Source organism: Thamnophis elegans, chromosome 5, assembly GCF_009769535.1.
Source record: "Thamnophis elegans isolate rThaEle1 chromosome 5, rThaEle1.pri, whole genome shotgun sequence".
NCBI lineage: Eukaryota > Metazoa > Chordata > Lepidosauria > Squamata > Colubridae > Thamnophis > Thamnophis elegans.
Genome location: NC_045545.1, coordinates 30,269,503 through 30,293,641, shown reverse-complemented (window position 1 = coordinate 30,293,641; position 24,139 = coordinate 30,269,503). Strand labels below are relative to the sequence as shown.

The 24,139-nt window shown below is 37.9% G+C and overlaps 1 protein-coding gene across 1 annotated transcript in view; it reads right to left on the bottom strand.

The window, feature by feature from the left end:
* Positions 1-24,139, bottom strand: part of DAB1 (DAB adaptor protein 1) — a 119,042-nt gene that overhangs the window by 10,225 nt on the left and 84,678 nt on the right. Inside the window, exons 7-11 of the mRNA XM_032217831.1 lie at positions 15,580-15,636; positions 10,445-10,507; positions 9,738-9,846; positions 6,023-6,571; positions 3,300-3,427 (exon numbers count right to left, since the gene is read on the bottom strand). Of these exons, the coding sequence (XP_032073722.1) occupies positions 3,300-3,427; positions 6,023-6,571; positions 9,738-9,846; positions 10,445-10,507; positions 15,580-15,636 (906 nt within the window). The remainder of the gene's footprint in view (positions 1-3,299; positions 3,428-6,022; positions 6,572-9,737; positions 9,847-10,444; positions 10,508-15,579; positions 15,637-24,139) is intronic.

Below are 24,139 nucleotides of genomic sequence, written 5' to 3'. Positions count from 1 at the left end.
ACAGAGAGAAGGACAGATACCTACCCCAACCTGCGCTATCTAGCTATCGCCCTGTGGACTTACAGTATCACCAATAGGTTCACCAAATGGATCACTGTTGGATGAGGCCTGAGATCCATCAGGCTAGAATATAAGAACATAACACCTTTTTTTTTCAACAGCAGAAAGGAAAACAAGATTATTTTCATGCCATCAATGCATTTCGTCAAAGTTTACCCACTGTGGTTTGAAAGTTCAAAATGAATTGAATACCCATGACCTTTATTTTATGGGATTATTCAGTCCTCATGATTGTATTGCTAGGAAAATGTGCACTATTCTTTTAGGACTGGACGGGGAAACCTATCACAGCCCTAGAGAATCAGAATCATGATCTAAAGTTCCAACAGGGAAATCCCTCCCCAAATCTAGAAAGTCAATGGGAATTATTTGAAAAAATGTTTAAAAATAAGATACTTCTAAAAAAAAAAGAAAAAAACCCTGCCACCGTGAATATAAAACCAATTTATAAGTAAGATTTTAGTTCAGTCCATGTTTGTGGCTAACACTAGCATTGTAAATATTGTGAAGTAAAACCACTCAAGGCAGATGGCTATTAAGGGAAATTTAATTTGCAGACATAAAAACAATTCTTTCAAGAAATGTATTTTTTAACAAGTCATTCTGTTATTTTGTTATTCTGATTTATTACATTATTTTATATAAACATAATATATATTTTTAAATTATCTTCCATTTTTGTGCCATTTTATGATGTTAAACTTGTTTGTAATTATATGTACCCGCTTTTCCTAAGCATTACCCTTTTTAACTTTTAATGCATTCTTATTGAATGCAAATTAAGTATGGCTTCCAACTAATTCCTTTCCTTGTTCAAGCCAGAAGAGAAGTATTAAGAGAGTATTAAGCCATACTGAGGTCACCCAAAACTTTCTCTGTGCAACTGAAATACTTCATTTTGCATTCAAATCCTACCTCCGTTTCTATTTAAGAAAACTGTGATAAGGTCTAGGTCCATGATGGTGAACCTATGGCATGCGTGTCCACAGGTGGCACGCAAAGCCATTTGTCAGGGCACTCGAGGGGTTGCCCTGTCAGCTGGTCAGTACGCGCTGGCCAGCTAACTTCAGCATTCTTTTGAGGCCTCCAAAGCATGAAAAACCAGCCCTATGGGCAAACCAGAAATTCAGGAACGGACTTCCAGTTTGCTCATAGGACCATTTTTCGCCCTCCAGAGCTTTCAGGAGGCTTCCCTGAAGGCTCCAGAGGATGAAAAACGGCCCTACGGACAAACTGGAAGTCTGGTTTGCTTGTAGGACCATTTTTCACCCTCTGGAGCCTTCATGGAAGCCTCCTGAAGGCTCCAGAGGTGGAAAATCGGCCGTACGGACAAACCAAAAGTCAATTCCCAAAAACACCCCCCCTCCGCTTTTGCCGCAGTTTTTTCGCCTTCCCCAGGCTCCAGAGGCTTTCTAGGAGCCTGGGGAGAGCGAAAACAACCTCCCCCCTGGAGGCCTCAGAAGCTTCCCTGAAGCCTCCAGAGGGCAAAAAAGGGATCTATGGACAAACCGAAAGTTTGGGAATTGTGACTTCCTGTTTGTCTGTAGGGCCGGTTTTCGACCTCCGGAGCCTTCAGGAACCTTCAGAGACTTCCCGAAGGCTCCGGAGAGCAAGAACCGCTCCTACGGACAAACCGGAAGTTTGGGAATTGTGACTTCCTGTTTCTCTGTAGGTCCGTTTTTCATCCTCCGGAGCCTTCAGGAGCCTTTAGGAGGTCGAAAACTGGCCCTACGGACAAACCAGAAGTCACAATTCCCAAACTTCCGGTTTATCAGTAGGTCTGTTTTTTGCCCTCTGGAGGCTTTAGAGAAGCTCCTGAGGCCTCCAGGGGGAGGCTGTTTTCACCCTCCCCAGGCTCCTAGAAAGCCTCTGGAGCCTGGGGAAGGCAAAAAAAACACGGCAAAAGTGGGGTGGTGGTGTCACTGATCTTATGCATGCGCGTGCTGGGGGGGTGTTGCGCACATAGCATTATGGATGTGGCATGCCGGTGCACACACCCCTGTGCTCCTCCCACTTTTGGCATGGCAGCCAAAAAAGGTTTGCCATCACTGGTCTAGGTAGTGGTGTGGATTTTAAGTTTGGCTCAATAGACAGAGCTGACAGATAATCTGGATTGCAGAACAAAGGAAGACACAAAAAAATGACAGCAATTTGATAATGAGAAAGGTATACGATTTTTGCTGCTGACCAGTGGTCACCCAGATTTATGCAACCCATATCTCATAGCCCAACTTAGACAATAGTGAACTTAAAATGTTACCATACTTTTAAGTGGAAGGGCACAATGTTTTGCATACTTTTTCAGTTACCTATGCCTTTTTTGCCCTTACAGTGGTATCTCAGTACTTGACTGCTTAAAAATTTGTTGAATTTGGTGCTCAATGTATCTTGAGGTAAAAATGTTGTCCCAGTATTCACTGTTTGTTTGGTACACTGTGAAAGGAAGGGGTGGATGGCCATGGACAATGGACAGGAAGTCACCCATGTCAGGAAGATTGTTGAAAAAGCAAGCAAGGGATAGCTGTAGAGGATGGATAGAAAATTGGCCATGCTGAAAGTTCGCTGACATAGGAAAAAGGACAGGCAGGAATTCCTTCCTGGTTGGAAAATGGGTCATGTGGTAAGTCATGGTTTGTTTGGTACTTGTTTTTAGTATCCATCACACCTCCTAGAACCAATTAATGATGAGTACTGAGGTAGCACTGTATATCTTGTTGTTTTTACCAGCTAAGACCCATAAATTTAAAGGGACTCTATATCCTTTCATATTAACCTCTTTCTATACTTCTTGAATCTTATCTCTTTTAAGAGGTAGCAAGAGAACTGAAACAAGAAGATCCAATTTAGTAGAAACCAATAAAAAGAAGAAATACCCCAATAAACTGTATAAACTGACATTTTGTAGATGTAAATGACAAGCTATGGTGCATTGACTTCAGTTTTAATTCTTCTGTAATATGCACACCACTCTGCCTTATTAGTACACATCAGGGCTGATCAGAAAGCTATACACCATACTCCACAAATGTTATTAGTGGTGAATAACCAAGAGAATAGCAAAAGAACTTTAAGTGGCAGTGGGAGGAGAGGGAAAGGAAGTTGGAAGGTTAAACAATTTCTCTGAACTTAAACATGCATATTTCTCTTAAAATTTAAAAGTACAAATCTATGAATTATGTTAACAGTTCAGCCAAAATAAATGAGTGAATATATCAATAAAGGGGAATTGGGTTACTTACTGCTTCTTGCTCTTCACTTTTGCTTGGACTTTCGAAGCCCTCTTCAAAGAGGTCATCAGCAGCAGCGTCACTGGTATGAGATGCTGAGGATTTAGATGGAGAACTCTGTCTAGGAGCAGGAGTTGGGGCTAACAAAACCAATCAATCAAATAAATAACAAAAATTAGTGCTCGTGGATTCTAAATGCTGTTTGGTAACCTCTTGAACTGTTATAAGAAAAATGGGGTGATCTGTGAACTTGGGCGATGCTGTGTGATGAAACATATGTGGCTATGACAAGTTGGCTTAATTAAAAGTTAAGATGCTGCTTAATAAAGTGCTTAGAGACCACTTGCTTAAATCCTTTAAAACAAATAGGATTGAAAATATGATTTTAATTTTATTGCTTCAACAAAAATCATACGTTTCACCCTTCATTTGATAAGTCTGTTGATAAAGAACTGACAGTATAGGGGGAGGGAGGGAAGCACACCAGGTTGCTGCACACCCAGTTTAATTCTAACATGTTTTAAAAGTACAATGTATATTAATTTAGTATTTATAGTCTTCTTTACATCGTCAATATTACTGCTATTGTTGCTGATACCAACACTGTGTCAACTCTGAATCAAACCTGGCTGAAGCCATCTTTTCCTGCTTCATAGCTGCCACATGCTAAGTGGGGAAGATGCGGGGGACATACCTAAGCAGGGAGGATGATGGGGACATACCTAAGTTGCTTTGCAGACAAAACAAAACCCTCTGCTGTGGGAACCAAGGTCATTCCAACAGATGGCAGTTGAATAGGAGTGACCAAGGAGTCCGCCAACTGCTCCCATTGGACAATGTGGGACATTTGGGGAGGGAAACTTTCACTCTTTTAATTATACTGTTGCCACAGGAGACTTTCAGAGTTGGTTTTCACTAGCTGTGCTGATATGTGTCCAATAAACATGTTCTTTTAGGAAATTTCCTGCCTTGGAGTTCTGATTTCTTTGGATGTGTTACTCGGAACGCTGACACACTGATTGAGATATCTTGATAATTAGGGTAACGTTACACAACTATATATCACTACCCTTAGTACAATACAATACAATAGCAGAGTTGGAAGGGACCTTGGAGGTCTTCTAGTCCAACCCCATGCCTAGGCAGGAAACCCTATACCGTTTCAGACAAATGACTATCCAACATCATCTTAAAGACTTCCAGTGTTGGGGCATTCACAACTTCTGGAGGCAAGCTGTTCCACTGATTAATTGTTCTAACTCTCAGGAAATTTCTCCTCAGTTCTAAGTTGCTTAGAGAGATGATGTGGTGCTGGCTGTGTGCCTGGAAGCTGTAAGGGTCTGGATGGAGAAGGTACTGGCTTCAATGAATCCTAGCAAGATGGAGTAGCTTTGGGTTTATGTACCCCAGGCCCAGATCATATTTCATCTTCAACACTGGATGGTGTGACACTTTCCTGGACTGAGTAGATGTGCAATTTGGAGGACCTCCTAGATTCATGATTCCTGCTAATGCAGTTGGTGGCTAGGCGGATCTTTTGATAGATTTGTCTGGTATTCTAATTATACCCTTTCCTGGACTGTGAATCTTTGCTCATGATAATTCCTGCCTTAGTCACTTTCCATTTGGATTACTTCAATGCATTCTACATGGGGCTACCTTTGGAGGCCACCTGGAAGCTACAACCAGTCCGGAATGGAGCAGCAGACACAGTGATGGGTGCCCCTAGATTTACCCACATAACATCTTTGTTGTGCAAACTGCACAGGCTATCAGTTTTCTTCTGGGAGGTGCTGGTCATTTTTAAAGCCTAAGATCAGATTTTCTGCAGGATCACCTCTCCCTAAGGACATCTACCCATCTTACCAGATCAGATAGTATGGGCACACTCCTGGTCCCTTCCCTTAAACATTGCCACCTTATGGGAGTTAGGAAGAGTGCTTTTCCATACCTATGGAATATGGAAATACACTATGGAACATTCTTCAACCTGAGGTATCCTCCCAAACATCTGAAAAGCATTGAAAACCTGGATTTTCACAAAGCACTGAGATAGATTGAGGCAAGTGAGAGGATTTTATAAAGAACCGTGTGTCAGAAACGTAACTTTGGTCCAGGAGTTTGATATTCATGGTTTTAATATATTTATGTGTTACATCAGTTTATTATTGATATTGTTTTAATTGGTAATTGGAAGAGTTTTATATATGATGGACAGCCATATGAGTATTTGAAATAATTAAATAATATTGTGAAAGAAATCAAATCTAAAATCAACAATATTGCTTTCAACTATTTTGATAGGCAACTTTGGCAAGAGATGTTCAAGGTACGCACAGCACAGCATAGATATCACTTTTTTTTCCCACCTGCAATTCATCATCCATGGATTGATTTTACATAAAATGTTTTTGCAATAATGTCATCACAATAATCAAGTAAGGTTGGAGATTCGAAATTCAAAAGCAACAAGTTATCACTATATCAAGGATAGCTACTATTGGAATAAAAAAAAAGTACTGAATTGCTACTGAATACAAATCTAGTTCTGGTTCTTATGCCTATTTAAGATAGAATTACATTGTTATTCAAACTGAAATTCATGAAAGCAGAATGTACAAATTTCCATAAATCTGACACGGTTATTTGAAATTCAAGTTTTCCCACTTTCAAACAGAATGCATATGGCTTAGAAAAGAGAAACAAGGCTACAGCAGAAACACTGAGATACTCACGTGAATTTGTTGATGGTGTTGTAGACGTCACAGGAGTCAGATTTAACTGAGAGATATCAAAGTCATCACAATCATCTGCTTCCTGTGCCATTCCAACTTTGTTAAAATAACTGGAGAAGGCCTCTGAGGTACAACTGAGGGAAGGCTGATCTGGTTTTCGTGATGGTACTGGAGGTGCCTGAGCCATCTGGAAATCTTTAAACATTTCTTTTCCAGCTTGCTGCCTTGGGCTATCTGTCTGTGGACTTGATCTGGTGGAATCACTGGTAGGTGGAACAGTAGCAGTGGGAACAATGGTACCTTGAAACATGGCTGCTTGTAAAGGCAAAACAGTTTGTGTTGGCATGAAGGCAGCGGACTGAAACTGACCAGCTACAGATGGCCATGGTTGCTGGGTGGGAGGAAACATCCCAGGTTGTCCCCATGCAATTGACTGTCCTCCTTGCATCACCTGAGCAACTGGAGGCTGAGCACCCATGGCCAGTTGTTGTTGAACAAGTGGTTGCTGTCCCCAGAAGGAAGGCAGGACAGCTCCCATTGCAACATAACCTTCGGAAAGAAAAGAGAATGGGCAGTGAGGACAATTGCAGATCAGGAATGGCAAAAATAGACCAATAGAAACAAAACACAAATTGACCAGATACCCCTTGAGCAGTTGACTTCATGTGCTTCACAGATATACTACTACTAGACTGATGATCAAAATTAGAAGAAGGATCAAATTGAGAAGCTATCACTAGGCTAGTACAAAACTTTATTGCTCTTAACAAGACTGTATTTCCTATAACAGGACAAGAGTGACCCAGTTATGTATATTTTCATGAGTATCTCTGTGATCAGAATTTCTCTCGTTCAGAGTACTTGGGATACTCACTCACTTCCCATCTCAATTATCCATCCTGGCACAGATCATAGCAACTTGCACTGTGCTTGCAATGCTTGTAGCTTGATGTTCAATTATAAGCAATTCAAAAGCTTACTTTATTCTTTTGTTTTTAATAAGTTGGTTAATTGACAACATTCCTTTATCTGTTACATATTCATCATAGCTCCTAACCTAGGAGAAAAGGGGCTTTCCAAGTTGTTCCTAATCTCCTTTTTAAAAGAAACAAACTTGCTTACTTCCTCTTTTATTTTTGACACTATTCCATCACACAACGAGTAATTTTGACCCTGAAAAGACTTAGCCAGTTGGTGCTGGTTTATGCAAGAAACTAGTTCCATATACTGTTTGGAAAAATGACAACTATACATCCAGGTATGTATTCATATAAGCTGCAAGAAAGCAATATTTTTTAGAGGGGGGGGGGGGAGATGGAGATAATCTTATGGCAGAATTATATTTTTCCAAACTGTGGGTATAAGTGCACATATACCAGTTTCCATACTATGTGGAATTGCATTCCTCACCCACCAACTTGCTTTGGAATGGATGGAACTTGGCATTTGCAAGAAAGATGCAACAAAATGTTTTCAGTCATGTTTATTTTAATGCCCATGGGGGGTCATGAGTCCAGATTGAAAAGATCAACAGTTTGTTAGAATATAGGATATTTCTGAAAGGTCTATGGGTATAGTCTGTAGGCTTGGAACCTAATGCTTTTTTTGTCTTTATTCTACAATGGACAGAAAAGAGTTTAGTAAAGGGACATATTAACAATGTCAGTAGAACAAATGTTATTTACAGAAAAAAGGGAACAATTTAGTAGGTCAAGCCATTTGTTGAAGGTAAGACTTCCTTAAAACCAACCGCTGCATCTGTGAAGCTAGAAGAATTCTATTGGAGCAACATAAAAATCATCGGCTATGCTACCGCCTGCCATGCTCATAAGTTCATCGAAGCCTGGCACTCTACAAGCAATCCCATCAACAGACACATTGACCTACAACCCCTCATAACCCCTCAGAATCCAAATCAACTGCACAGCCAACCAGAGACAGCACCCACCCTCAACCAAACCACGCAACCCTCCCCATCAGCACTTCACCTCCCAATGACCCGGACCTGATATAACCTCCTTACCACAACCCTCACTTGACATACCCACATCGACTAAAGATGTTACCTAACCTGGTAACAAAATGTTCGGAAACCAACCCACAAGCTCAGAGAACGAATCTTCACCCTCATCCTATACCCGAGGTACAGATATTCGCCACTATTGCTAGAAGAGTTAGTACTTCAAGGATCTCTTAACTTTGATATTACTTTTTCATTATGAGTTAAAATTAGCTAAAATTGATATTACTCTGAATCACAAAGCTATGGGAATTTGTTCAAAGTTTAAGTCTTAAGAAGAAGTGATTGACTACTCACTAGGCCTGACGAGATGGCTAAGACACTGAGCTTGTCGATCAGAAAGGTCAGCAGTTTGGCAGTTAAAATCCCTAATACAGGTTTCCTGCATGAGCAGGAGTTTGGACTAGATGACCTCCAAGGTCCCTTCCAACTCTGTTTCTGTTACCACAGATAGCCTTGGAAGGACAGGCCTGAGAAGCTATAGTAAAACCCATGTGAGCATTTATAATTACAACTAATGAAAACTGCTGTCAGTTTAAAACCAACCAAATTTCTCTGGAGAACCGGTAGTTCAGAGAACCAGCAAATACCACCTCTAACTGGCCTCGCCCCCATCTATTCTCTGTCTCCTGGGTCCCAGCTGATGGGGAGGGAATTGGGATTTTGCAGGAACCTTCCCCTGGAGTGGGCAGGGAATGGAGATTTTACAGTATACTTCCCCTGCCATGCCCACCAAGCCATGTCCAAGCCACGCCCACAGAACCGATAGTAAAACATTTTGAATTCCACCACTGATTTGAATCTTTATTAGGTGGTGATTATCAGGGTTATCTTCCTTTTAGATAAATAGTCCTACCTTTTTACTTTCAAGCAACCCTGTAAAGTTGGTCTACTTGAGAAACAGCAACTGATTCAATATCATCCGGATAAAGAGGGACTAGAGCCAAGCATCCTGGATTATATTCCAGTATTTAAGTCATAGATATTCAGCCTTTTTTAAAATAAAAGCATTGTTTTTGACTATGTTGTAATTATTAATTGCCACAATCCGAGTAAATTGTAATGATTTTGCATAGGAGTATTTCAGAATTTTGCTTTTAAAGTATGAGCTATGTACATCTTAAAATATGCATACTTTATGCATAAAAGTGAAATTATACCTTGACCTAGCAGTGGGACAGTGGCAACTGTTTCAGAATTCAAAAATAGCAGGAAACAAATAAATTTAACATCTGTAAACCTTTTTGAGCTTCAAAAGTGGGACACAATATTAACAAAATTTGCATTTTGGTCTCTGAAGAGTACTGAACAATAGTTTTCATCCTTTAGTGCTACTGACTCTTCAAAGAAAAAGAAATAATCTTAAGGATCAAACAGCCTTCTAATAATTAAGAGAATTTGATTATAAAATCAAATTCTCAAGGGTTCCCCCAAATTTGCAAAATAAGAATGATTGAAACAAAAATTGGCTGAGATGAGGTGAACATTCTGCCTGGGATGTTAGGTCTGTAATGGGTCATATGTTACAGATATATGTGAGCAAAGACGTATGAATCAGTACCTAATTAGTAAAATTACAAATCATACAAGAGCTGTCTAGGGCTTCCAATGTTTTGATGTGTAACACAACAACATCCCTTAGTCCCAGATTGAGCTTCAAATTTCCAGTTAAAGAGCTTGATGGAAAAGATTTACCTGAGGGTACAGCAGCAGTGCTGTAAGGTACAGAACTAAATACCTCTGTACCAGCAGGAAGTGACTGGGATGAAGATGGGATAAAGGCATCACCTGGAGTTGCAGGGGTCTATAAAACAAGAAACAATTAAAATGCCTTGATAAACTGTCACAGGTCATATTTCATGTGCTGCTTTCATTGCCAAGAACTAGTTCCATATCCTTTCCCTAATTAAAAGAGCTAGTGCGTGAACGAGAAAAGCCAACAGTGGATGATGGTTGGGAGTAGTAGAAAAGAAAGGAGATAAATGTGAACAAGTAACCAGGAAAGCTACCTAACATTAGAAACAGGGTGAGAAATAGTATCACCAAATTTTCATAAAATTTGTAGATATTTGGCAAAATCTGAAAGTGTTCTTTTGCATCTTCTAAAATATATGCAAATTCTTTCAGCACCTGTTTCTTCATAAAAGTCCAAAGCTGTGTAATTTTAGTAACTTCACAGGGGATTAGCATAAGTAATTAGGGTTTTAAAAGTAAGATAATTAGCAATGCTATAGAGGAAGAAATTCAAACTGGGTAATATGACTGTAACCCTTTTTGGAATTTTGTCAAATTCAGTCTTCAGTCTTTCTCATGAATATCAAAATGTGTTATATATTGATATTATAAAAATGTTTACATCGGCAAGCAACAAATAACCCAGCAATTTTAACAGCAATACTTACAGGGGGAGAGGTTATATCAGGAGGAGTGGACATATCCCCAAACAGCTCTAGTTGGGGAACAGCCTGTAAATAATTTCAAAATAAGACAGAATTAGCCATATTTTTATAATCCATGGAAGAGGGAGAACAAGTTCAATTCGTCAACATTATCTATTGTAAAGTAAATTATTTAGGTACTGATTGCCAGTTTTTGGGTACTAGGGGAACACACTAAAAAAATTACGCCGTATTTTACATTTAATTTTTAGTATCTTTTTTCATGGGAATACTTTTTGGGGGTTTTTTGTAGGGAAGGGATTTTCTATTCACCCAGTATAGAAATATTAATTTGACTTCTGTACAGGTAGTTTTCAATTTACAGCCACCACAGAGCCCAAAATCTTAGTCTGTTGCTAAGTGAGACATTTGTTAAGTGAATTTTGTCTCATTTTACAACCTTACTTGCCACAGTTAAGTGAATCACTGCCGTTGTTAAAGTTAGTAGCATAGTTATTAAGTGAAACTGGCTTCCCCATTGACTTTGCTTGTCAGAAATCCAACATAGAGAGAAAGCTTCCTTGTGAAGCTTTGCACTATCACTTATGCATTGATTTCTGCTCATGCTCTGTACTGGCATATCTTACTTTTTTACTGTTTGGAACAGTTCATTCCATTATCAAAATATTGTCTTATATCCTATTTTGAGCCACTGAAAATAGCAATATTAATATTACAAACTAAATAAGCAAACAAATAAATAAAACCAACAGTAAACATAGATGGCCTTCTGTTCAACTCCAATAAAACAATTTGAAATCGGTGTAAATAAAAATGACATTTAATCACATATCCAGAAGAGATATGAAAGTAATAATATCTATAATTTGATTGAAAAGCACTGGATTAGTCTTCAGAAACACCACCAATGAAAGATATTTAGTTTTGTCCCTTTGAAAGGAAATGAGATACAATGATTAATATGAACCATGTAAACTGCCATGTTTGCAGGACTTTTCATATTTACTCATACTCAAAATTCAAATATATATTTCAAATATAATTCATATCTTTATAATGGCCAGAATGTGTAAAGTAACTTAGAAACTACTGTTCAAAAAAGTGGCTTCTGAGTTTTAAATTTGTTTTCTTATGGACACATTTCAGGGAAAGGATGCTAACTGTTGAGGCCAAGTTAGTGTAAATTAAAAAAAAATCAATTAAGGTATATGATTCCGAACAAGGCAGAAATACTTGCATTTGGCACACAAGATGAATTCTGTATAACCCCCACCCCCTTTGTCCTGACTGCCATCTACTCTTCTAGCAGGAGCCATGCACCAGATACATCTGGGTGAGTTTACTTCATCCAGAGTCAAAGATGTCAACTCTCCTAACCCGATGGGCAGGGATAAAAACTTACATCCACTAAATCTTGCTAGGGTTAAGTTTCAGCTGGCTTCCCCCCATCCAAGATAATGTCAGTAGCTGCTGTATTTAAAGGGAAACTTAGTTTTTCCCAGAAGAACATGAAAATACTACTAGTCCTTCCTTATATAAGTACCAGATAGGATAGAGGAGGAGGATCCATTGTATTATACAAAGCTTCATTTAATGCCACTCATTTCTTGAAGTTGCAATTCTTGTGCAGTAAGAAGAAAGAAAACTCCTACTCCTTAAAAGGGATTTATTTCCCAATTGTTACAGAAAAATACTTCTTCAGCTTTTAGAATTCAAGTGTGCTTTTATAAAGCAGCACTTTGGTTAATTAAATTTTTATTCTCTGAATAAAAACATCCTGTATTTCTTACAATCAGGTTACAAGCATGCAGATTGCGACTTCAGAGGTGAAAAACCAGTTGTGCAATGTTATGTCTGAAATCGAAACTCAGATAATCCTCACCATTATAAGAACATAATTATTGTATAGGCAAGCATCTTTGGCAAAGTGAAATTTGTTACATGTTTCTCTAGCTCTGAATGATAGTCAAGTGCTTAGCAAACCCAACCTTTAGTTGAATTTGCAAATGTAGCACACCTATGTATATTATAATTGTAACTGCACAATGAATTATTTATGGAAAGATGTAAAGAAAACATGATGATGTGACAAACTGATGAACTGAATGAGAAATCGCATTAGCATGTAAATAATGAAATTAAAAAATTGACAATATAAATACTTAGTCTGTTTCAACACTAATAAGTTTCTTTGCAAGTACATATTTTATTAGAAGTAAATCAGAAGATTTCCTGCTTCCATGCGAATTTAAAAGAAACTATTCCTATGATAATTGCATATTAAAATATTTTTTGCAATAATGAGAACTGGACAGTCACAGAACCAATTATTTATTGTTCATAAGACAATGGTATTTGTGATCCTAGTAAAACTATAAGTCAAGTCACTAGCCCCTATGAGGATTGAGAAATGATGATTGGATCAATGGAACATCTTATATACAGCAATTGATAGGCAGACATTCTTTCAGCACATGGCTGAATTTTAAATATTTGCAAACAGGTGTTTTCTCTAACTAGGAATAGGCAACTTGGTATGTTAGATATTTGTAAGCTACAATTCAGGCATGTCCTTATTGGCTATGTTGGCTGAGATTAATAAATACTGAAATAGAAGGGCATCAGATTGCCTATGGCTGCTTTCAGCTGTTCACATCTGAACAACCTTATTTTCAGATCTTTCATTGCTCTTAAACTATACTATACATAAATATGAACAAATTTTCAATCTTGAATCTTTCTGACTATGGATATATAATAAAATATACTGTACTTTTCGGAATATAACGTTTTTCCCTCAAAAAAGAGGCTGAAAATTTGTGTGCATCTTATACACTGAATACAGCATTTTGGGTGTCCTGAAACCCCACCCCCTTCACCAAAATGGCCGTGCATAGCCTTTAGGAGGCTTCCAGAGTGCTCAGGGCTGGGGAGGGCTGGGAAATGAGCAAAAAATAGGCCTTTTTTGCTCAATTTTGCCCCCCCCGCCCCCAGGAGACTCTATAACCCTCCTAAAGGCTATACATGCCCCTTTTTTGCTCATTTTTGGCCCCTCCATCCCGCAGGAGCACTCTACAAGCCTCCTAAAGGTTATTTAGGCCTTTAAAAAAACGTGCCCATTTTCACAAAAAATGGACCATTTTTGGGAGGTCTGCAGAGTGCAAAAACTTTTTTTAAAAATTTGCCTCTTCAAAATCTTGGTGTGTCTTATACTCCAAAAAATACGGTAATTAATATAAACATTTCCCTGATTTACATATTTGCATAGATTTTTTAGTCCAATGTTTTGCCAATGTACTTGTATATACTAAGATATATAAGTCTTTCTATTAAACATTTCTAGTGTCGCTCAGTAAATATCCTATGTTCCATGTAAATAGAACAATGAATGTATATGCCATATTTTAGAAACATGAATTATGTTTACTTCTTTGGTCATCCTCTTTTTAAGTTTGAGGATTTTTTCCCCCTGTAAAACAAATGGAAAAATAGTCAATTTACAAAATCAAGGAATTATGAATGGTAACTCTGTTCCTGCTGAACATACAGAGTTTTGAAAAAAGATTTGTTACAACTTCTAACTTCTTTTAAAATAAACCAAGTTCATTAATTCTTTCATGCACTAAATCTAGTCATTTAAGACCTTTAATATTTGAAGAATGGTGTGTATATATTGCATTTAAAAGCAAGGAAAGCTTATTAATATTATATAAAATATGACTATGTAAACTTGAAAAAAGAGCCTTGATTCAAAGACCAAAACACTTCTTTGAACTGAATCTTCAAATAGATTAAATAGTTTTTTTTTTTTTAAAAAAAATTCCTTTGAATAGCTCTGGAAAGATTTGAAGTCTTTGGAGATTTGCAGACTTTTAGCTTTGTAGAGAGAGCTTGCAGATTTTCTTTCATATATAAACCAAGCTGGAGAGAGGGGTGATGTTAATGAGTTACCTGGTCAATGAATGTAATCACTGTCCCAAATATAGAAGTGGTATTCCCACAATATCATTCAATTGTTACTCACACAATCCCTCGATTTAGGTGGGATCAGGGGAAGATACTTGTTCTGTTTTTTCCTTTATTTTTTTTTTACATCTATGCTTTTTTACTTTTCTTTAATTATGATTTGCAGCATAGGTCCTTCTCATATCTGTATCTAATCCATAGCTCTTTTGTTTTGTCTTATTGATTCCCATTAATCATAACCATATTCAAGCTACTTATTTTGTTTTTGCCTGAGTAGGTCAATTTTCATGTCTTGGTGATATCCTTGAATTCATCTTAGACTATGCTGTTAACTTTTTTTCATAGCACAGTATATTATAAACTGAATATAGACTGTATACACAGATATTTCTTAGACTGTGTTTTTTTTTAAAGTTTCTATGTATATAAGTACATGGAACAAGATATGTTATTTTCAGGAGGCGCTAACTTTGCCACTGAGTCAGCCAACAAACTTATAAAAAGAGCTTACATTTTATACTTTTTATATTGTTTCAACACAATTTCTCTAATGAATTTTGCTGGACAATTTTCAGGCTGTTGTATCTGTTTTAAGAGAAGTGCAGAAACATTTTAAAATTTCATTGCAGACCTAAATCTTAAAGATATCAGAATGAAATTTTTAATTAATATCCTTTAAAAGGTTCTATTCTCACATTCCTCCCAAAAAAGATAGCAGTTGTAGGCAATTTCATGTTTACCTATCATAAGCTATAGTCCAATATTTTATTACATAGACATATTTATTGGTCATCTGCCAAATTAGAGCATTGCTTCATGATAAATGGTCATAATTCAAATCTAAATGAAATTCTTGGAGGCATAGAATTATTTTTAAATCTATTTCACCAAATCATTAAGAATTGATCATACAGATAATCCATAGGTTGCACTGTACTAAAATTATATTCCATCAATTGTACACAATATTTCACAATGAATCCTGTTAGTTCCCATGTCATTTTGTATGTGCATTGATATAACATGAAAAAAATATTATTCAATGTCTGCTCCTAGATGCAATATATTAGCAAATCAGTATTTTTCTACTTTATTACATTAAGTGATTAATGTCTATTTAGACCCTTGAAGGTTTTATGAACAATTATATTCACAACAGAGAATTAGCTTACCTGAGTGATTCTACCAAGATTTTCTTCTATGTCCAACAACAGGTTTCCATTCTCCAGCTGTAATGGATGATTGATGAACATGAAAATGGATGATTTATGAAAAATGGCATACACTATTGGACACAGCAATGAGTTCAACTATTATTGATTTAACATCTGAGCAAAAGCCATCCCAATAGTTTTTATTAAAATGCTTTTGCTCAAGTTAATGATAACGTTAGGTTGAATATGGGATTAAATTCATGCAAATGCAAGGAATTGAAAATGGAGCATGAACATGGAGAATTCAGAATGAATCCACAGTTCTTCTGTGGATATAACTTAAGATCACGTCTATTTATGCCACCCATCAGAAAAAAGATGGGATAGATGCAGAATGAGGTAGGTAGGTTAAATAAGTAAGTAAGTAAGTAAGTAAGTAAGTAAGTAAGTAAGTAAGTAAGTAAGTAAGTTTCTCAGTCTGTTCCAGGAATGAATGGGAGTAACTGGTTTATCACATACAAGTTGAGAAAGGATAAAAATGCCCATGTTCTCTATATATTATGCTCATACTACTTGTGCTTTTCATAGGCAACCTTTACTTTTTTTTCTCAAAGGATAAAAGGATATGTGAGAAAAATAAACCCTGTGGTTGGAGAAATTATAATTTCATTTAATACTAAATAGATATTTATTCTTTAATTGTGCTTCCATGATGCCTTTTGTTCTTCTGACATGTTCATAGAAATAGCAGTAGCACTTAAACTTATATACCACTTCATAGTGCTTTATAGTTCTAAGCGGTTTACAGAGTCAGTGTATTGTCCTCAACAATCTGGGTCCTCATTTTACTGACCTCGGAAGGATGAAAGGCTAAGTCAACCTTGAGCTGATTAGAATTGAAGTACTGGCAGTGAGCAGAGTCAGCCTGCAATACTGCATTCCAGCCACTGCGCCACCACGGCTCATTCCATCTCCCCCTCCAATATGGCTTCCTTTATTACATATTGCTTCTATCATTGACTGTAATATACCCTTATTATAATCAATCTGGTACTTCATTAATACATAGTAATCACAATTTATTGTTAAAGAAACATCATTTTGCATGGGGATAGCTGTTGCTTTGTAATATTTTCAAGTAGCTCTTTTGAATTTAATAGGGAAGAGATAAACAACTGGACATAAATACATATTTTTCTCCTGATAGAGTGAACCCAGCCATTGCTATCTGGATCTCATTAAAAGTATCACACATAGGTCTTTGGTACACCAAGATGATTTATTGCATGAAACATTTCCCCAAATCATTTTATACAATGATAGCAATATGATATGAAATCTGATTTTAAAAAAAATACAATTTAACTAAATTATTCAGCAAGACTTTTCAAAATGTATATGGTCCATTTTGAAATTCTGAAAGTTCAGAAATTCTGAGTTTTAATTAGAATATCAAATTCTGAATAGTAATTAAGAGTCATAATTAGAATTCAGAATAGTAAAAGATAAAAGGAGAGAGTAGAATATAGGTTTTTAACCAAAGGTCAAACAAAGACAGATCATTTGGGAGAAGGAATTTCAGTTAATTCTGAATGACTGTTAAATCTGAATTGACATTACTTATATCAATGTATTTTATCAATTTGTACCATTTACGCCATTATAAAATTGAAGCTTTTAAGGCAACTGTATCAATTTATATCATTTGCTTCATCACACAAAATATATTCATAAATGCAACAACACAAGTACATTAGTTATATGAATAGCATAAACTAATACAATTATGTTAATTGTCTGGACTATTTTAGAAACAGCAGACATTCTTTAGGTATTCAATTTGAACTAATTGTAGTTTGTTGTATCTGAAGTCTGCTAAATTTGGACAATTAAGGCTAGAAGACCTCCAAGCTCCCTTCCAACTCTATTATTCTGTTATGATGTTTACTTTGGTGAACAGGTATGAATTTGTGGGATAAGTATTCTTTTAAAACTAGTAGGCTAGCGAAGTCCAGGATGTCTTTATACATTAACATTAACACACTGAATTGGGATAGAAAATTAACTTGAGACAATGGAAATTATAAACTAAAACTGGCATAAAGCTGCTTCTGTTTGGATCAGATCTACAGGAATCTATAGCCGTGTGTCACCTAGGACTTTATTTATTTACAGTATTTTATAGACTTCCCCAATCCTGCAAGACTCCAGTAGGTCACAGAAAAGCCAACATAAAATAACTGAAGCAGTATTTTTAAAAAGCTCACAAATCAACTAAGATTACTGACACCCACAATCAATTCAAGCTAGTAGAGCACTGGGAAGCAGTTTTCGCAGTCTTCTGTAATTCATAGTGAGATGGAGTCAAGTACAACTTTAAGATGTGGCTTAATTTTGGCTGGGGTCTATAAACCCACTTTGCAAGCTTATTTTGAGGAACGTAGGGAGAGGAGTATTATGTATTCTGGTTTTTGCCCTTGAATTTTATTTTGAAAAATAAAATTATAAATATAAACTATTCTTTTATCCTTATGAATTTCTCAGATTTGCCCCCTTTTTCTGGTTTATTCTTTCTTTTTGCAAGACAAGATGGTCACTGTATATGGTGGATTGAAAATATATGACACACTGTAGACCCATGATGGTGAACCTTGGCACCCATGCCACTCGTGGCACGCAGAGCTATTTCTGAGGGAACGCGGGCATTGCCCTGTCAGCTCCAGTGCGCATGCGTGTGCTGGCCAGCTGATTTCCAGCCTTGATTTTTGTTCCCAAACTTTTGGTTTGCATGGGCTGTTTTTGCCATCCCCAGGCTCCTAGAAAGGCTCTGGAGCCTGGGGAGGGCAAAAAATGGGCCATTTCCGGCCTCTGTAGGGCCTCCGGGGGTGGGTGGGTGGAGGCAGTTTTCACCCTCCCCAGGCTCCAAGAAAGCCGTGCACACATGCATGGGGGTGGGGTCATGCATGAATACTCAGGGGGAATGGCATGGGGGACATTAAATTATGGAGGTGGGCACAGGTGCGCATGCAATAGCATGCACGTGTGTGCTTTTGGCACCCAAGGTGAAAAGGGTTCACCATCCCTGCAGTAGACTCTCTCTAGAAGTTTGAATTATATAGGCAAATTCAATATTGCCAAGGTGTTGCCTGATATATCCTGGCTATTCTTGAAAGATACCTAGAACCAGTGCAGCAAGCATAAAATAAATATTATTCTCCACTGGCAGTAATCTGGCCATCATTTTCTGTAGCAGTTGCAGCTTCCAAGTCCTTTCCAAAGGCAGTCCCATGGAGAATATGATACTAGCTCAGTTGTAATTTGGGTATCTATTACAATCACCAGAGCAACTGGCTGAGATAAGCTTACAATTACCCTCTTTTTCAAAGACTTTCCTACTGATTTATACCAGTAATAAGGAAGTAAAAAGAATAATATGTCAGTGCAATTAAAAGACTAAGTGATGTAAAGATAGAAACTATACCTAATTTGAAAGAAACAGGAAACTGAAGAGACATTAATACATTGCTTGGGCTCAAATCACAATCATTTGCCAAATCTAAAATAAAGTTCTGCTAAAATAAACAGAATTTATTTTTATTCCTTCCCTTTTGAACAACTTTTTTGTTTTGTCCCTATTCTTCTTACTCCCATGCTGTCTCACAGAGCATCCTCACCTGTGTCAATGGAACTGATTGCTATTTTGAAGATGTCCCAGGAAGCACAATAGCCTAACTAGGGAGGAACATTGTGCAGAGTTCAACAAAGCATTATCAACAGCAAGGCAAGAGCTCCCAGAAAACAGTTGCTCAGCCTGTTACTGCATGTCCCGAGGGTCTAATTATCAAGTAGCCCTTGGGCTGCGTCTTCCATAAGTTCTTGTTCTGCATCACTTGCTGCCGAGGAAACACTTCCTATGGGTGAACCATTAGTGTCTATTAGACCATGGACATGTCTTCAGTTGAGATTTTGCTGGCCCACACTGCACCAACTGGGGGCAAATATTTGCTCCGATCTGTCTCTACCTTTTGACATTTCAATAGAAAAGATTTTGCCAATTAGAGCAAACAATCTTACTCACAGCACCCTGTGTGAAACTATGAGAAGATATGTGATTGAAGGATCCTTCTATGGGTTCCTTATGTGAGAGTATAATTTTTAATCTCTTGGCAATATATCTCACATAGATAAAAATATATACAAATTAAGCTGATAATTAAGTCTGTAAAGAATATGTGACCAAGATACAACTGCCTGAAATAGAAGTCCTGCTAATAAACTTTGAACCTTTCTGTATCAGCATATCAGAAATAAATATTTTATGTATTGTAAAAGATGTATGTGTCTCAGTGGGTAGTTGTTGCGTTTAAATTTTCCTGTATAAGCATGTAAGAAATAAATATTCTTATTTATTCTCATTGATGTATAGGTGTCTCAGTGGGTAGATGTTTTGTGTTGTAGGCAAAGTATCTTTGTCCTCGACTTTGTGTGTCATGCTAAAATGCTGAGGACATCTTTGCATTAAAATATATAAGATGTCTTTATTAAAATACAGACATTTTATTTTTGTGTCTCTAGTGGAGTCATTAAAACAGTAAAAGACCAAGAACTACCACTACAAAACAGCAGTAGTATTAATTTTTCAAAAGAAACGAGAATACCCAGTAGGCTACTAATGATGTTACTAGGGTATATTAATTAGTTAAGGCCCAATTTAAATTTGATTACTGGATCTGGCAAGAATGAATTTGAATGTGAGATTTATAAAGAAAAAATGATTCAAACCAATTTTGAAATCTGATGAAACAGGCTTATAATGGGAAGAATATAAATGCTTCAACTACTGTACTTTATTTTTATTGTATTGTACTATATTTTTCAATAGAATAGGCTAGGTTTAGGGCTTACTAGCAAGTTTAGCCTCTTTTGGGAATATCAGTTGTAAAACATTTCTTAAAAGCCTGAAGTATGTATGCTATCGTATCTCTATACTACTAAAACTTGCATTGTCATGACTTTTAACTGGGTGAAATAATGCATCATAGGGCAACAGTTTTTGAATGAAGGTAACTCAAATGAGCTAAGTTACAGAATGCATCCAAAATTAGGGACTCGCGATTCCTGAGGGAATGATATTTAAGATTGCGGCTGTGTAAGTGCAACTGGCTGCTACTGTGTGCTGGGCTGCTGCTACGGTTGTGATCTTCATTTTCAATGTTCCCAGTCAGACTTGCAATCCCTTGTTCTCTCTTTACCCAGCAGTAACCAATTACTGTCTGCTGGAAAGGAAAGGGGTAAGGGAAGAAGGAACTCCTGTTTACCATTCTTGACTGGATTCTCCCCTGCATGCCTTCACCGATGCATGTTGCTTCCCTCATTTGTATGGCATCTCTTGCGCACCTGCCTTGTCACCCATACACCATCCCTGACCTGCACAGCACCTATTGCATACCTGCATTCACATTTCTCAGCCTACCCTCCCTAGTTTCATCCTCAAAAAGTGTGGTAACTCTCATGCACCTGTAACCTCTATGCATTGTTAACTTGTGCCAACCCTACTTGACTCACACTGTTGTTTTATAAACCCCCATGTTCTGACCTAGGCTTTCCCAGCAGCATGAAGCAGAGTTCTCACCCCCATAAACCCCTTTTATTTAATTTACAGTGAATTCCTCTCTAGTAAAGTCCCGGCACACAATCTGTCAAGATATTTCATAATTACCAACCTTTATCAGGCTTGGAGAGTGGCCCAGGCCTATGTCTTTTGGATGCCGCAATACTTGGCAAGAATGCAGGAATGAATTAATTGTCTCCTGCAAATACCCCTCCCCTTTTGCTCCTCTTTTAATCCCTATGGGAGGGGCCATTCACCGTCCACCTGCGGCCTTACTCCCAAGTTGACCCTTGTTCCTTAGTTGTTCCCTTCATCTGGCAACTGTGTGCATGCACACACTAGGAACAGGCTCCAGCTGTTCGTCTGCCTCACTGATGTCTGACTCCAAAGGCAGCTGGTAACTATCAGACAGCCCTGGCCCCATCTCTGCGCTACAGAGCCCTCATGAGAGTCTTCCCCAGACTCCAGGACTGGCCCATGTTCCTCTCCAACCTGCTCACTGTACGAATCTGTTGCCAGTTCCGCTGGCCACTGGTGGGCCACAACACCCCATGACACCAACACACTCTATCTTGAACCCCCCCCCCCCAGCACCTCCCATGAACCTCCAGGCATCCTTCCTATGTCGTTCACCTGCATGCCACTCTCAACACTGAGGGAAAAAAGGCTGCTTTGTTGTGTTAATATGCAAAGCACAGGACTTTCCCTCATCATGCTATGACTGGAGAGGAGAAACCTCTCTCAGCATATTTTGAAACCTGAGCTGCGTGTGTGCCTTCATGTCCCTTGGTGACTAATTCTTACAGTGTCCTTAGCAAGACTTTTGGAAGTAGTTTGCCACTGCATTCTTCCTAGGGTTGAGGGAGTGTGAATTAAGGTGGGACTAGAACTCATAGACTCCTGGTCTCTAGCCTAGTGTCTCTTAATTACTATACCAAATTGGCTCTCCTATAGTTTACATGTTTTATTTCCCACTGTTCGTATTTTTCTGTGGAATTAATTAATGTGTTAATTATATAACACATCCTGGTGTTTAGTTCATAACTTGGAAGCGGAGTATAAAATTTGCATACAATAGTACGTATGTTGCCTTCAAAGTTGCAGAATGTCTATTAAGCAATTAATTACATTTTTAATACTTAAGATCTTTGCAACAGGAAACATTTGAGCAAATCATAAAAATATCTGTCTTGATCTAATGGATGGAGACACCAATTCAAAAATGTAATAAAGTAGTTAATTGCTTTGTCTCTGTACTGAAAAATGCATTATTAAAAAGTCTGTATAAAATTGGCACATTTTAGAAATGCCAACTCTGGAAGATGAGAGTAAAACTGTTTCTTAACTGTTGGATTTTCATTTCTCAATTGCATGACTTATTTAAAAATCTCCTTTATTGATAGAACAATAGCAGTAGAACAAAAGGACTGCTTACTGCTTAATGACTGCAGTAAAAATAGTTGTGAAATTAGGTCATGTGAGGGTTCACTTAATGACCGCATCACTTGTCAGCTGTGACCAGGGGGGGCCTTTGCCCAGGTTTACCTGGTGCACCAGTTGCAACCCTATCTGGACCGGGAGGCCCTTCGGATGGTCACTCACGCCCTCGTCACCTCAAGACTGGATTACTGTAATGCACTCTACATGGGGCTGCCCTTGAAGAGTGTTTGAAGACTTCAGTTTGTCCAAAATGCAGCCGTGCGAGCGATAGTGGGCGTACCTAGGTACACCCATGTTACACTTATCCTCCTCAAGCTGCACTGGCTTCCTATTGGTCTCCGGACACGCTTCAAGGTGCTAGTCGTTACTTTTAAAGCCCTACATGGTATAGGACCTGGCTACCTGAGAGACCGCCTCCTGCCATTTACCTCCCAGAGACCCATAAGATCACACAGACTAGGCCTCCTCCAGATTCCATCTGCCGATCAATGTCGGCTGGCGACTCCCCGGGGGAGGGCCTTCTCTGTAGGTGCTCCGGCCCTATGGAACGATCTTCCTGTGGAGATCCGGACCCTTACTACCCTTCTGGCATTCTGCAAAGCGACCAAGACCTGGCTGTTCTGCCAGGCCTGGGGCTGTTGATTTATCCAGCCCCCATCCTAAGCTATGAATGTTGTGGAATTTTAATGTTGTTTTTTAATTTTTTGTATGTTCCCCCCTTCCTTTTTATCTGTAAGCCGCCCTGAGTCTCTTGAGAGTAGGCGGCATACATACCCTATAAATAAATAAATAAATAAACAAACAAACAAACAAACTAACTAACTAACTAACTAACTAACTTAGCAACCAAAATTCTGATCCCAATTTTGATCATAATTTGAGAACTATCTGTATATATCACAGAATGATATGATGGTATGATCTACCAGGATTCTTATGTTACAGAAATATGAAGAAAGGAAGGTTGATAAATAATGCTCATATCCAATTTTAGATTTTCACCATGATGATCTGTTTGTAGCCTGGTCCTTCAGGTTTTCCAATGGTGCATCCACTGCAGTTGATCCACTTCACTGCTAGATCTTCTCTTTCCTTCCACCTTTCACAGAATTATAGACTTGCCCAGAAACCAAGATTTTCATATAATAGGTCAAAAATATGTGCATTTGAGCCTGGTCAAATGTGTCTTGAACTCCGGATTGATTTGTTCAATGATACATCTATTTGTTTCTTTGGCTGGTTGTGGTATTTTCAAGATTTTTCTCCAACTCTGAAGTTCAAAAGCATGAATAATCCTTTAGCCCTGCTTTTTCAAGTTCCACTTGATAATAAACTGCATATCTATTTAAAAGCATCACACTGATTTTTTTCATTGTCTTTTTTTCTCCTTGCTTTGGCAACAAATTCCCTTCCTTTCCATCTGCTCATTAACTAGCTTTGTATCTGGCTGCCTAACTGCACTGTAGTTTTTTTTAAAAAAAATATACAGATATACTACACTCTTCATAGCTCATGCCATATATTTTA